General features: G+C 41.9%; 1 protein-coding gene across 1 annotated transcript in view; it reads left to right on the top strand.

Moving 5' to 3' along the window:
• The window catches only part of STAB2 (stabilin 2), an 88,710-nt gene that overhangs the window by 11,305 nt on the left and 61,471 nt on the right, over window positions 1-15,934 (top strand). Inside the window, exons 5-13 of the mRNA XM_009582362.1 lie at window positions 1,406-1,491; window positions 2,320-2,389; window positions 4,953-5,048; window positions 5,354-5,479; window positions 7,480-7,676; window positions 8,656-8,789; window positions 12,659-12,792; window positions 14,316-14,398; window positions 14,960-15,109. Of these exons, the coding sequence (XP_009580657.1) occupies window positions 1,406-1,491; window positions 2,320-2,389; window positions 4,953-5,048; window positions 5,354-5,479; window positions 7,480-7,676; window positions 8,656-8,789; window positions 12,659-12,792; window positions 14,316-14,398; window positions 14,960-15,109 (1,076 nt within the window). The remainder of the gene's footprint in view (window positions 1-1,405; window positions 1,492-2,319; window positions 2,390-4,952; window positions 5,049-5,353; window positions 5,480-7,479; window positions 7,677-8,655; window positions 8,790-12,658; window positions 12,793-14,315; window positions 14,399-14,959; window positions 15,110-15,934) is intronic.

Below are 15,934 nucleotides of genomic sequence, written 5' to 3'. Positions count from 1 at the left end.
TATTTCAGCACGTATGAAATAAACTGCACTAAAATTTTCGTCTTTAAATTTCTTGGTTTTTTCACGAGAAGCTTACTTAGATCCAACAGACCTCACAGACCCATCATTAAGGAATAAATTGAGAAATATTGAGAAATTGATATAAAGCCAAAGCCTTCACTAAAATTAGGGGTATACATATACACATCCACTTATTTGCTCATCACTCTGCCCAAATTAAATTCATTTTCATGAAAACTTCCGTATCACTTAAACACTCTAAAACAGGATTAAGTTACTCAGAGGGAGCATAAATCCAGTGCTGCACTTCTCAACCCACACAGAACAAACTGAGACTCTTTATAAGCAATAAATCTACCAGTAAGGTACAGCAGAGAACCTCTGAGGACAGTTTGAGTTTGCTACATTTAAATACCACCTGCATCAGGATTATGGTTCCTAATAGGAATTCCAATTACAGGAAGAAAGGGCTTATGGAAAGGGGTTAATAAATCATTTCCATGGAGAGGCTGCACAACTATAAAAAATAAGGACATCCCTACGGGGGGGGGTTGGGGGGGGGGAAATGACAGAACAATCTGACTAAAATATGCATTTCCTATAGGCAACCCTTCAGTAAAAATTTGAATATTGAAAAATTTCAGCCAAAAATTAAACTATTTTGATTTGGAAATGCAGTTATTGTTTCTTAGCCTCTCCTGCTGGCTGGGGTTTTTGCTCAGACTCTGTCTCACCTGGTGTATCACTGCCTGTAATCATGGTTTTAGCGCCAGAGGATCTGAAGAGCATAGCGCATCACTGCCGCACAAGTTTTACTAGTGACCACAGCCCATTGGACAGAAGTGGGTTATGAGATACCCAAATTTCAATTTCCAAGATCATTTAAATCAAATATCACAGTCTTATGGGAGGTAGGGGGGGGGGAAATTAAAAACTTTCCGCATAAAGCAAATGCAATTTGTGGGGAAAAGAAAAAGGCTTATTTAAACTCTAATTAAGCATCAAATATAATTCTGACAGCAAATTTTCAGTCAATCAGAGTTGTATTAACAAACAGAAGAAATGGTCAGGCAAACTCCACTTGTATCAGAAAAGTTAACAGTTTAGAGCGTCCGCAGATAGAGGTGGATCACAGGGACAAAATCAATATGGTACTTCAGAATAAGAAAACTATTTTTTGTACAATCTATTGATTACTGTCACTGGCTTAAGTTCCCATACTAGAGAGGGTGACAGTCTCTACTGAAACCGAGATTCTAGTGAAGAGATTCAGGCAGCTGCAAAATAGCAGCAGTCACTCTGAGGCCCAAAACCCTGCAGGCTCCGAGGTCGTCACCCCCAAGGCGCAAGGGGAGCATAAGGGTCAGAGAGAGCTGACTGATGGCTTTAACGTTGTCATTTCTAGCCTGTCCGGGAGGAGCTGCGTCACCATGCAACAGGAGAGGACGCTGCTCCCAGGGTATAAATGGGGATGGAACTTGCATTTGTCAGGTATGTCCCTTCTTTTAAATGAAAAAATATAACAATAGCATATAAGCTCTGCTAAGAAATAATGCATATTATGTGGTATAAATACACTAAAGGAAAGTATTTCAGAAATAGCAGAGACGATCTGCTTGGAGTTCATTTTTTACTTGGCTTGCACTAATCTTCACACTATTATTTCTACAGACTTGAGCATGTTTGGGTGATATTATTAAAGATTCCATCTTGTCTTCCTGAAACAGGTGGTTTGAGTTCCTCTGTTTTTAAGAGTGTGCTATTACTTAGGACTTTTTGCCCTAATTAGAAAGGACTTACACTTGGGACTAATACTCTCAATATAATGTTCCTTTGCTGAGAGTGCAATGAGCAGAGCTTAATAACTTCAGCCAAAAAGATTTTTAAAAAAAAACAACTCGAATCTTTTCTACCTCCCCCTCTACTGGTTAATCTTTCCATTACTTCAAAAGCACATCTTCTGAGGACATGTAAAAAAGAGACAGAGTGAGAAGTAGTCAGAAAATACAACCTAACAACTGTAAGAATGATTTGTGCATTAGGCTTGATTACTGTTCTTTATTGTTAAATTGATATTCAGAACATCTGATTTGATTTGAAGTGTAAGAACTAAAAATTTAAAATTAAAAAAAAAAAAGAGAGAGGAAAAAAAATCAATGTTTTCTAGATTGCAGTAGTCACCTCTGATTTGCTGACTGAACCTTTCATGTTATTTTCTTTTGGCAGCTAAAGATGCTGTTTTCAGGCTGCTAAGTATATATCTCTCTATATAGAGATAGATGAGAAACTTAAGTTTTGATTTCCATTCTTAATTCACAGAAAGGCTTTGGTGGAACAGCCTGTGAAAAATGTGCTGAAGATAATTTATTTGGTCCTCACTGCACATCAGGTAAGTTTGAGCTTTCTTTATTGAAGTGGGGAAAAGAAGGTGGGTGAAAGCTGACCTTTCGACACTACGAAATCCCAGTGAAATGGGTAGGGGGTCTAAGGGTTTCCCGTCAAGAGCTGCTGTCTCTTCAGGGAACACAACAGGGAAAGAAAATAGGCAGCTACTCAACTCTTCATTCACAGTGGGGCTGGATTCAGCTCAGGACTGTACAAACAACACACTCAGTGTAGGGCTACAAAAATATCTTAATCTTTACTTGAATATCTTTGTTATAGCCAACAGTCAAATAAATTAGAGATTAGAATCACCTGTGTGTTCCTGCAGGTATGCTTCCCTGTTAGCCAGTTATCATGTTATCCACTTCTCACCCTAAATTACAGATTTGCATTTATTTGATCTAAATACAGGATGTTGTTACGGTACTTAAAATATTGGGTGGCAACATATTAAATGCGTAATTTATAGTGGCTTACAGTGTTTTGGTATGTTTTTTAAATACATCTACAAACTGGAGCATCTGTACTAAGGCATTAAATACTCATGTGGTATTGAAATCAGCATATTGGACTCAAAAAGGCCATTTTGAATCAGGCCAAAAGTCCTTCTAGCCTAGCATCCTGGAAAGAGTACAAGCAGCCAGAGATTGCATTCAAATTGTAGTGTTTAAAGGCTCCTGCTGGATCCATCCTTCATAAATTATCTACCTTGCCTTTAAGTCCAATTCTGCTTTTGCTCTCCACAATATTCTCTGCCAAGGAGCTCCATAATTTAGTCAAAAGTGTGAAAAAGGATGAATTCAGGTTAGTTTTGGTTTTTGGCTGGAAGAGTACAAGCAGCCAGAGATTGCATTCAAATTGTAGTGTTTAAAGGCTCCTGCTGGATCCATCCTTCATAAATTATCTACCTTGCCTTTAAGTCCAATTCTGCTTTTGCTCTCCACAATATTCTCTGCCAAGGAGCTCCATAATTTAGTCAAAAGTGTGAAAAAGGATGAATTCAGGTTAGTTTTGGTTTTTGGCTGGTAGATCATTCCATTGGTTGGCCATACCAATTAGGAGAAGTGGGACATTGAGGGAGGGATCAGAGCTATGTGCACTATTTAAAATGTATATGTATCGCAGGTGTATATATTTGTATAATATTTTCCAGTTTTGCCTATTTCTCAATGATTTCTAGTATTTTATTTACCTTCCTGACCCCTGCTGAGCATTAAAGAGACACATCAGAAATCTGCCTGAAAAAAAATATTAAGAAACGTCTCTTTCTTAAGCAGTAATAGTTGTTTTTTCTCTAAGTAAAGTTCTCTTTGTTCCCTCAAGGTCTACATAAAGTTGCTTCTAAAAAGAGTCACGAATGCCTCACTTTAAACAATCTGAGTTGGCCTTCCTACACTAATCCTACACCACTGCTGACTCAAAGCCCCTTCTTCCACCAGCTGTCCACTGGATGCCAGTGTTGATACATAGAAATGTAACTGAGCCAACATTTTCAAGAAAATAGGGTATTTGAATGAATTCAATATCATAAATGTAATTATTTTCCAAGAAGCTACCGGAGGACTCAACTGCATATTAATTTAAGCAACATTTTACACTTCAGCTTTCAGATATTTGAGCTCCTCCAAGTTTTCTAAGCACCTATAAATACTGTGGATTTGTGACTAACTGCTTTTCAGCAAGACCTTAGACATTCCTCGTTTTTGTATTAGGACTACTAACATAGGTATAGTGTTACTAACTAATTAGTGTAGGTGATTTGCATGAACACAGGCTATGTTTATAAAGGGAAGAGGATATGTTACATCACTGCAGCTTAAACATGAAGTCACCAATACAACTCTGTACATATTAGAGGCTTTTCCAAGTGTAACTGTAAAGGGCCGTTTTAAAAAGCATCATTACCATAATTGAAACAGTTATAACTGTAAAGCTTTTTAAGTATACTTAAGGCTTCAAAAACCACTTATAAAAGGGTCTCATAGTTGCCTGGACTCTAAATACGGCATCTTGTGCGCATACTGTCACAAGGTTTATAACCAGAAATGACAGAATATAGGAACAGGACCAGAAAAAAGCCTGAGACCTACACAGTGATTAATTATCCTTTTAACTAAATAAATTCTGTTTAGGGTGGAAAAAAAGTCATAAAACTTATCTTTTCTGGAGGTGTTTGAGAGAGGCAAACAGAATTGAAGCAAAATGAGCAATTTGTTAACAATTATAAAAAATTATCTCTGCTACACATTATATTCAGTTTTGGCTCAAGACTGTATGTCAAATTTTACAAGTTTTATGGTATTAGCAACTAGTCGGTTTGGTGCTTATAGCATGTGTCCTGAAGACTTTCAGGCCCCAGGCTATTAACAGCCTGCAAAAATCAGTATGTTATTTACTGATGTACACAACTGTGAGCATTAATGGAAGCCTATAAATTCAGGAACTCAGGTCAAAGCTTGGTTTGGCCAAAGTTTTTGGCTAGGACACTATTTGCTATGGGTAACCACTAACGATGTCTTTCCGAACACTATTATTATTCAGTAAAGCCAATCCATCTCTCCATATAGTTTGCAACTGCATTCATGGAGTATGCAACAGTGGAATTACAGGGGATGGAAGATGCACTTGCGTGTCTGGATACAAAGGGCTCCACTGTGATCAGCGTAAGTAGATTGTTTTCTATAGAAGATACATTCAACAGCTCTGATACAGTTAGAACTGGTGAGGATGAATGTAAAATTAGTCTCAGGTTAGTCACTCTAGAGCAACCAAACATACACAGAACCTCAAACCCTGTGTGTGAGCTCCCATAGCCATCATCACCACTTCAATCGCCAGAAAAATGATGACAGCAATGCAATCAATGCTCCCTAGATCAGGCGTACTTTGAACTAGTTATACTGCAGAACGCAATGCCTCCTGGCACAGTGTGCGGACGCAACTTAACCTGTCGCATTCTGTCCCTCAGCGATAGCTGAATGCGAGGCCTTGCGGTGCCCTGCAAATTCCAGTTGCACTGCCTCAGGAGAGGATGGAAGACAACTGCAATGCACGTGTCTGCCCAACTACCATGGGGATGGTACACAATGTGAACGTGAGTAATTTTCATCTACACAGAGTTCTTTGTATACAACTCATTGATATTATAGTTCAGATATTAAGTGCGCTTTTGAACCAAATCTCACCATCTAATTGTTCTTGGGTTCATATCCCAAGTCTCATGTGCACAAACTAGATTCCTTCAGGATGAAACTAAACCCTAAAATGTGCTTCAGAAGCACATCAGTCCAATTGCTAACGAGCTTCAGTCCATGCAACCAGACTAAAGCTAGTAAACCCCCTTGAAATACATAGCGTGGATACTGGGTCATCAGTGCTTACAAATCCATTCCTATCACATCCCTCTACTTACTGAAGTTCAACCTCATAGTTTGCTTACATAAAAATCAACAACACCAACCAAGGGCTTATATTTGTTGAATATCCATCATGTGGCGGCTCAGCTTCATCACTAAGCATAAACTCTACAGACAAGTAAAGCTCATTTTAGCTTTCCTATTTTTCATGAAACAAAGTTAATAGTATCTCAGCTAGAGGTAAAAGTCTACCTTAAAGCTGTCTTCATAGACTCCTCAACTTGCCATTGAATGCTCAAATTAACTATATTAAAAGAGTCCAGATTTCCTTTCCTCTATTTACATTATGTCTTACAGCACCAGCTCTTCCTTCTAGACCAATTGCAATGAAGAAAATGGTTGTATCTGATGCTGGAAGCACTACTTAGTAAATGTTGGCTTGGATCAGGCCACAAATACAATACTTCTTATCCTGTCTGGGAATATTTACATTCAATCCTCTTGGTCCTAACTATGGTGTCATCCTCTCTGATTAGGCTTGAACACCATCCAAGAGCAAGACAGCAGAAAGTCACTCCTCAGGGAATGTGACGTTCTTCTAGTAGGCAGCATAGGCAAGTGAGAGACAAAGAAATGGCAGCAACTAGCAGAGAAGGATGCTAGTATCCCTACCTCTCTTGGTGTTTGTATTGATGCAGTCTGTGTGGATGTTGCTCCTCTGTCCCAGTGCCGTTAGATACTGGGGTCATCTGTGGCTTAAACCAGTGTCTTTTATGTTTGGCTGGCCGGGAAGCAGAGGACAAGCAACTCCAGCACAGCTAAGTATGTAAGTGAGGATAGCAGTGGCTGCCCCAGACTCTGCTTGGAGGTGGCATTGCTTATGGTCGATTTGAGCATGTGGATATGTATGTACGCACGTGATTTCACATCGGAACAGAAGAGAAGGCTTGAAAGAGCGAAGCTGAGCATTGCCAACTCTCTCAGTCCCAGCTGAGGGGGAAGAAAGGGAGGAGGAGGGGGGAAGACAGTGAGCAGCACCACCTTTTAGGTGAGTCCAGGGCCTGCCACCTTCCAGCTACAATGTGTGCTTGACCATATCCTAAACTGGACACAAAGGTGCGAGAAGGTGTTCTCCAAGCACTGCTGGAGTATGAACAAGGACAAATAATGCCATTACCTTGAAAAAAAGTGCTCATGGAAATAACTAGTGAGCTTCCAGTCCAGTCCTGAAACTACAGCAGAGTGGAAGTCTCGACTAAAGCACTTGCTGGCCAGTTTTCCATATAGCTGAACAGATGACATTTTATTGTTTAATTACCGGAAAGAAAACAACAAAGGCCTATTGCATTGAGAAATATTTTCCAACTGATCTAATACGCGCTTAAAGCTTGTACAGACCTCGTATCACCTACCTGACCTTCTCCGGTTAAAATCCACCAGAGAACAGGGAAATAGTTGTGATATTTTAATGAGCACATTACATGTTTTAATCTGTTTATAACTCAATTTGCCAAGTTAAGAGATCATTTCTGTTCAAAAGCAAACAGTTGGTTGCTACGTTAGTATAAACACATTCTTCCCTTCTGTCTTCATGCCGCCACGATACTTCAAACTTGGCTGTTATGAGAAGTTTAGTCTAGCCGGGCTTTGTTTGGCATGGAGGTGCTCTGGCAAATCCTCGTCTTCAATTTCAGAACTGTGGGCAATAATTCATTTACTTCACTTCTTTCTTCACAAGCTATCAACCCATGCTCCAAAAAGGTCTGCGATCCTAATGCCGACTGCATTTACCTCGGACCAAATCGGCACAAATGTACCTGTCGAGAAGGTTACAGAGGGGACGGTCAAGTCTGCTTACCCATAGACCCCTGCCAAGCAACGTATGGGAATTGTCCTGCACAGTCTACCATTTGCATGTATGATGGTCCAGGAAAGGTTAGTGTTGAATGGGTGCCCCAGACATTTCCTATGTCAACTGCCTAGGAAGGAATAATGCTTTCTCTCTGAAAACAAGCCATGAGGGTATGGGAACAGGCCTCAGGGAGGCCAAGCTCTACTCCTAGCTTTGGCATAAGCCTTGCCGGTGATCAGGAATGAGTCCCTTTACCTCCCTCTCTATGCATCTATGTGCTGCTTTCCCCTCTGAAAATGAGAATGGTAATAGTGTTGTTTTTCCTAGAATATTTTGGCTCAGATTTGCCTCCCCAAAATGAAGGCACTGAAATGAAGCTTCTCCCAGTTAAATTTTCTCTCTCTGACCACAGGGGGCTTGTAGGACCAGTAGGCCCCTTACACACGTACCTCAGATAAATGCCTACAGTGAATGTATTTAGGAAAGAAGTAATCTGGGTCTTTGAGGACTACCAATGAAAGGCACTATATAAAGGCTGCTGTTGGGAACCGACTCAGGTTTCCATGTGTAAAACTCCCACCACTGAGAAAGCGAGACTTCAGAAGACCATGCCTGTTTTGCCTGGACACCCTGAAGAGCCAAAAAGAGAGTCAGTCATCCAGGGTCATCCTGCAATTCACGTTCATATAAGTGCTGCTATGACTCACTTGTTAATAATATGCATCGGCACTCTTTTTGGGAAGCAGAGGGCTGTGGGAACAGAGGTAAAAAATCTGACCTACCCACACTGATTTTAAATGTTCTCTGGTCACAGAAGTGAATCTAAAGGGCTTTATCTGAAGGAAATTTGTCTGAGAGTCAGTAGTTTTCTGGAATGGATAAAACCTAGAAGGGAGTTGTATAAATATGGATAAGCTTTATACTTGCAACTGAACTCACCAGGTCATTAACTAAGGCTTTGGAAGATCACTGTCTTTAGACCCTAGTTCCAGAAAGTATGCTGAAATCCACAATTTGTGCATATGTAATTTTTCTCTCCCCTGTCCCACCCTTCTGATTTAGTCCCACTGTGAATGCAAGGAGCATTACACAAACTTTGTACCTGGGAAAGGATGCAGCATGACGGACATCTGTGAAACAAACAACACCTGCCATAAAAAAGCTAAATGCTCAATGGTTGCACCAGGAGAGATTACGTAAGTCTTTTTGCTTATTAAAGCTGCCCCTAGTAAACAGGCTGCTAAAATAAATCCAGTCGATGAACACCTCCTGAAGTTATCATTAATGGTTTCTTTATCAAGGACAAATTACAAGATTTAATGGGGTTAGGGTCAACCAATTAGCTTAGTGTTTGATTTCATCAGTCCAATTGCTAAGACCTACTAAGTTTTATTTTCATAACACTCAGAGGTCATTTCTACACTAGTAAATAAAAGGACCAAGACCTCTTTTCTGTTCCTCAGGGCAAGCAGCATGGTCTGGCTCACAGCTAAAGCCTCTTCTTCCAAAACAGAGTAACTGCCTCTTGGCAGAGGTCCCTGGCACGCGCTATCCCTTCAACCGTGCCTGGGCACTGCTTGGGAAAATGCTACTTGCTGTGGGCCAGAAACACGCCAGGCAGTATGCTAAAAATTAATCAGCATTAATTATCATGGGACAGCGCTGGAGGCCTGGCTCTTTTTAGTATACTAATACTAGGGAATCTGACCCCCATGCTGTGAAAGCAACACCAGCCTCGGCAGATTCCTCAAAGCCTCGAGATAAGCACGTGGGAAACTGCAAAACCTCTGGCAGAGTTTGTTTTCCTGTACAGGAATTTGCTACACAGATGTTAGGAGGAAAGTCAGTTTTAACACTAAAATTAACAAAGCTGTCTTAAACCAAACAATTTGGATTACATGTTTCTATAGCCCAGTGATGGCTAGTGCTGGGTTTAGAGAGATGTCCCTGAAATCAAGATTGTCTCTGTTTTCTGTTCCCACATAGATCTTTCCTGAGTGATGGCTGACACTTTCTGTGGCATTGCTTCAGCACAGTAATTATGTTCAGCCTTGCCCAGAAGCTACGAAGCTTCAACTGGTGCAGAATTACACTGCATGTTAGACGATAACCTCTCTGGTTTCCGAGCAGAACTAGCTTTCCCTCAGCTAAACTCGATTATTTTCTTTTTTAATCTCACTTTTATTTTTACTCTGACCATGTCTTCAATGTAGAAATTAGTAGCTTCATAAACCAAAACTCTATTATACAAGTTTCATGTAAAATGGAGACAGAAAGCTGAGCTCCCCTTTTCTAGAGAGATACAATTCTCTTCCCCCTCCTGGGTAAGCTGAAGTAGTAACAGTTCCCATCTTCTTCAGTCCTGCCTATACTGTCCATGCAGCATATCATGAAAACATCAAACAACTAAGTTTAAATAGTCCAGAAGGGTTTGTTGTAAAGCTGTTCCTCTTTAGAGGCACCGAGCCCACCCAATACGCAGTGCATTCAAAACAAAACCTATGAAGCCATATGCAGTATGAGTTGCAAACCAGATCCTCCAGACAAAGTTAAGACAAAACTAATCTAGTCAGTCACCCAGCTGGTCCCTCCCGAGCCCGGCCACACAGAGGAAATTACTCCATCAGAAGGGGTGAGGGGACAGACAGGTTGAAGGGTTCAATCCCATGCAATAGGTGCTAATCTGTAACTGCTAAATGCTTTCCTTTGGCAGTCAAATCCAAACTGTGTTACTGGACGCCCACTCAGTTATAAGCAATATTGTCCTCAGAAAAGAAATTTCAAACTACGTACGTATTTCTGCAGTTCGCTGTGCCCCTGGAAATGATAGCCAAAAAAATTACTATGTTTAAGCACCTGCTTCTTTATGACCATTTGCTGAAAAAGAGGAGAGAGGTTTATTTTGAAACCTTGATCTGATTTGTGCAATATTTCAAGGTTAGTTTCTTTTTTCTACTAAACTATTCCTCTCCTCCTTTGAAGCCTCAGTTTTTTTCTTCTCTGCTCAGAAGTGAAGGGGGCTATGTACATCAATACAGCAATATTTACCCCTTCAGAAGAAAGGGGTCAGCTCCCAAGGAGGAGCTGCTCCTCTCTCCCAGCCCTAAACCTTTCAGCCAGGCTCCGCAGTCATACCTCTGCCCAAGAGATTCCCTTAAAAAGAAGAGGATCACCATCAGGATCGCATCCTAAAAATTTAAGATGCTTTTTGACTGCCGTTTTTACCCAGGACCAGATGGAGTTAAAGCTTGGCCAAAATCCCAGCACCCCTCTGAGTCTATATGCAGCCCCCTATAGGGGCTGTGGGGATTTTCAAATATTGCTATCACCAGAGAAACAGCTACGGTAGAGACCGTACGTGGGAAACAGGAGATGATTTGGCATCAGCTTGATACTACTGTGGGGTGTGAGTGGCAGATGTGTGTTTGTAACAACCAGCACATGCAAGCGATTAGGTCATTAGTTATATAAAGAACATCTTTTGCTTCCATGCAGTAATGTTCCTTCTCTAATGATGCCTTTAGAAAACATATCCAGAGAGATGAATCATTACAGATAGGGCTTATATGAATACTGAACATGCTGGAGACTTAATTAGGAAACGCATTATTAAAAGCCAATGTTTGGCAACACATACCGTATAGTTGTTTAGCCTCCTAAATACAGTTAGGGTTTCTTTCTGTGTGCACTACGTGTTGACAAGCACCTGCTTTAATTTTAGCACTGAAGATGAGTAAATGACTGAGCTGACACCAGCAGCCAGTCTCCCAGGAGCAGCCAAGCAGGGGCTGATTTTCTGAAGACTGCAACAGAAAAAGCTGAGATTGGCAAAACCAGCAGGCATCGATGGCCCCTCACATTGAGGCAGGCTTAAAGAGTCCAGATTTTTTAGAAAGTACTAACCACCTCTCCCGGTCAATAGTCAGGTTGACACAAGGTCAAGGCACACGCAAGTCCTAGTTGCTCTTTGAAACTCACAACCATTTGTACCTGTCAGCACCTAATAGCAAGCATGTGTCAATCACGTTGACAACCAACAATTTCTTCCCCACCTCTCTTGCAATGCTGATGTCTTTCACGGCCAGATTCAGTTTTCATGAGGAGTGTTCCCTCCCTCATAGGACAGAAAATGTCAGACTGACACTTGGGGTTGTTCTTCCATAAATTTCCTTTCGATTTTGCCTTGGCTGCAACACGCTACTTCAAATGCAACCCATCCCAAGGCAGTGAGGACGTTGAGCCCATCTCGAGGCATTGCCTGTTACTCTCATGGGCACCATGACCTGAGCCTGCTTTGGACATACGTGGGACTGGGTCAACCATACATCACTGAGACCTCTCACAGGTTGGAGTCCCCAGGGGACAGCCAGGGTGTTACAGATGAGACATTATTTCCAGTGCAGAGACAGCAGCAGCATAAAGCATACATCTGGAAAAACGTGAGATTCTGTGCTTCAGCAGCTTCAGAAAAAAATATAATGTTAAAGTACAAGTACCATTGCCCAAAATGGTTGTGTTACTTAAAGGGCAGGGTAACAAACAACCACTTTGCTTGTTAAAAGGTCTGACACCCCTGCCTGCCTTTTCCTACCAGTCCCATACAGGTATCGCAAGGACTGATGAGCTGCCATCACCCCCTTCATACGTAACTACCATTAATCCTGCCAAGTCCCACGTAGTAAGTGGGGGCTTCACACAACCGCCTCCCCGCCGCAAGAGTGGCACCCCACACATTTATGCCGTAGCCTCTCCTTGCCCACAGGCAGGCAGGCTCAGTGGCTCTCTGGGCTCCAGCAACCACAACATCTAGGGACCAGAGGCTGCACCGCAGCCAGGGGTGGTGCATAGACCCCGTTCCGCCCACGTCAGGCAAGCAGCCACCAGGCTGCCCTACACGCTAACGTACTTTACAGCATACAGAAGCAAAGGTTAAACTAAAATGCGTTCGTGCTTCCTGAAAATGCCTTCAGAGAAGCAATTAAGTAACCCCTGGAGCAGGTTTAGCTAGAGCCTCGCTGACACCACAAGGCATCAGCCCACAGCTAAAATGACAATCCCTTCACAGGTGTACATGCCAGGGGGGCTCCGTGGGGAACGGGTTTGTGTGCTATGGAAACGTCATGGAGCGCCTCCGGGACCTGAACGCCGAAGTGGGAGGACGGTGGCAAGGCAAGCTGACATCCGCCTTATCGCTCATGGGTGAGTGGCCACAGGCAAGCAGAGTCAGCTCCTGCTGGGTGGGTTGATCATGCCCTGTCTTCCCCCAACGCTCCCTGCTGCATGAAGGTGCCACTAACGGCATGACACAGCACGCACGCTGCTCACCGCAGACTCTTTCTGACAGCCTAAAGCTGCCTTTGCTCACCATGCCATGCAATCTGCAAGAGTTTCCAAGCAGAAGTGCTAAACACGTTCCCACAACCCCTCACACATCATTTGGTATCACCAGTGGGTTTTGCCCCATAGTGGGATAAGTGGGATCATACCAATTCTTCTCCCTCTCTGCCCCCATTGATGTGGATAATTGAGATTTGATCTAGAACGACACACAGAAGTCCACCAAAACCATCAGGATTCCCAGCTGGGTCCCTCTTCCCCAGTCCCCAGCCATCAGCAGTGGCATTGCTTTCACCAGGAAAAAGGAGAGAGGCAAGGGGAAGAGGCTGATCCATGGTCCCCATCACACTCAGGACCCCCCACCAGAGCACCTCAGCCACAGGTGGGAGGTCTCCAGGTTTCCAAATTTCTGCAGAGGTGAGGTGGAGACCCTGTCAGGGCTCACAGCTACCAGCCTTTCACAGTTATTGCAGCCACCTCACGAAGAGAACAGCGTAACTGTCCTCATCATCTTCTGTTGCATGGCCACAAATGTGAGCTATGAACAAACACTGCGAGAATCGAGCTGGATCTTCAAGTTGAATTTGCAAATATAAAAAATTTCCTTCTGTTTAATATGATTTGCTCAGTCCTTTTCACTGAGCCCAGCAATTAAAATAAAGATCCTGAATTCCTGACAGAACGGAATAAGAATTCCCCATAGCTGACCGAGGACAAAGCCTGGCAGTGACCCTCACATCCAGCACTGAAGACTGAAATCCATTGCCTCAGCACTGAGAGCTCAGTTGCAGTTTCTCTGTGCGTTTCTCTTTATGTGTCTGAAAAGTGCCCTACCTGCTGGGCGCAACCATTTGTTAATAACAATACAGATTTTATGTTCTTTGGTTAAGTTTTGGACATAAATTTGCCATTTGATTTACTAGCCAGAAGCTACAAAGACACATTAACCGCACAGGTTATTTTACAATACATTCACTCCACATTAATGTCTTTCAAAAATGAAGAATATACAGCAGAATATTCCGCATTGTTTTGTAAGACAGCATATTAATTTTGAGGCATGTTCTCTGGTACGACATACCTATAACGACTGTAAAGATGGGTTTAGTTCTGATTTTAAACCTCTAGAAAAAGAACTGAATATTAGAAATACTTAATGCCTTCAGCTACAGAATCAGTGGTCTCATACTGCTGTCTTGGAAACAGAAATACCATCTGGGTAGCAAATGAACTTTAGTTAACTTTCAGTACATCAGCTTTTGTTACCAGCTATGTGTTTGCTGATATTTGCACTACCAGCAGGTTATCAGCAGCATATCCTTCCTTCAATGAGCTTTTCCATACACATTTAATTTTTCTTTTTTTTCCCCCTCTCTCCTTATAAGAAAATGTCTATGAATGGCCGCTGAGTACTCTGGGACCATTTACCGTGCTTGTACCCACAAACAAGGGGCTTAAAGGTACAAATGTAAGTAAACAACAGAGAGGGTTTTAAACTGGGGGGGGATTTAGCTCCTCCAGAAATCTCATCTGTGTTAAAAGTGTTTTGATGCAACAGATTCAGAAGAACTTTTTGCTCTAGTACACTTCTGGATACATTTAAATCTAGGGGCCAGAGACGGTCTTTTTCCTACTTGAAAGAAAAACAAAATAATTTGGCTAATCAGGGTAGAATGCAGTCATGCTTCAAGTAAGTTTTGGATTGTCTTGCATGGCTGTGCTCAAGGTTTTTTCACTTGGTTGAGACAGGGTCTGAATTAAGATCTGAATTTTCAGCAGGGAGGCCCTACAGGTCACCTTTTATGCAAGGGTGATAAAAAAAAATGGTTTTAGTTTAAAAAAAAAAAAAAAAAAAAAAAAAAAAAAAGTGGCCTGAGAAGCCTCCATTTGGTTCAGACCTTATCACCTCACTTCAGAAGAAAATGTATCATTTTGGAATGTAACAGCTGGAGGAAAAAAGCATTCACCATGAGATTATTTTTAGATGAAGCCAGTATTGAAATAAATCTCTGTTCTTCTGCTCTTCTAGATAAAGGATCTTCTGAATAATAAACAGAAAGCACAGTACTTTGTGAAACTCCATGTAATTGCTGGTCAGTTGAATACCAGTAGCTTGAATAATACTAATGTAATATACACTTTGACTGGCAAGTCAGGAGAGATATCAAAGGGAGAAAAGGTAAGTGGCCTTCCAGCCTACCTCAGCAAGAACACTACTCTCTGTTCACTCAACAAGGAGTACGACAGGTCTTTCTGCAGTGAGACATCAGGTTGCAGATAGCTGCTGGATTATGAAAAACCACAGCAGTGGCCATGCCTTACAAGGAGCTCAAGTGAAACTTGAAACCTCACCGGCATCAAAGTTCCCACTAAAATCAGTGAAAACAAAAATTACCTTTAGAGATGCATCACTGCTGAGTGACAGCAGTCTAACACAGACCGCTCTAAAAAGGTTTACTAAAATTAAGTCATCTTAAATCTGCAGACATGACCAACGGAGCTGGGGGGGACATTAAGAGAGCCTGGGTGAAGTAAGAGGGGGCGTGGGGAGGGAAAAGCCCAGAGCTTATGCTGGAAACCTGTCCCTACTGCTCACAAAGAGCAAGCACCGATTGCACTGCAGATCCCACCTCCCACTGAGCATCAGCCTGGGCATCCTTTGAATGATGCAGCACATAGAAGTCTTCAACATAAATAAAATGCACATGGCAATTTATCATTAAAAACATGGAGTAAAGTTCATCACTAGCCCAGCTTATTTGATGTCAGAAAACATCAGGGCAGTCTGATCCCACAGTTTAAAAGAATTGTTCTCTACAGCTGATATACTAGATTTTATAATATAGAATTATTGCTCTTGGTCCATTAAATGTCTGTTAATGACTTGAGCCTATGTGAAGGCTGAAATCAAGTACTTCTCATGTTTTTTAGTAGATGAGTGTCATCTGAGAAGAGAGATCTATTTTATTTCTTTAACGAGTATGTACTCCATTTGTAACAGGAA

The sequence above is a fragment of the Fulmarus glacialis genome, unplaced genomic scaffold (assembly GCF_000690835.1).
Source record: "Fulmarus glacialis isolate BGI_N327 unplaced genomic scaffold, ASM69083v1 scaffold8657, whole genome shotgun sequence".
In the NCBI taxonomy this organism is placed as follows: Eukaryota; Metazoa; Chordata; class Aves; order Procellariiformes; family Procellariidae; genus Fulmarus; species Fulmarus glacialis.
The sequence above is the reverse complement of the archived record's forward strand: the minus strand, read 5'-3'. Positions and strand labels throughout refer to the sequence as shown.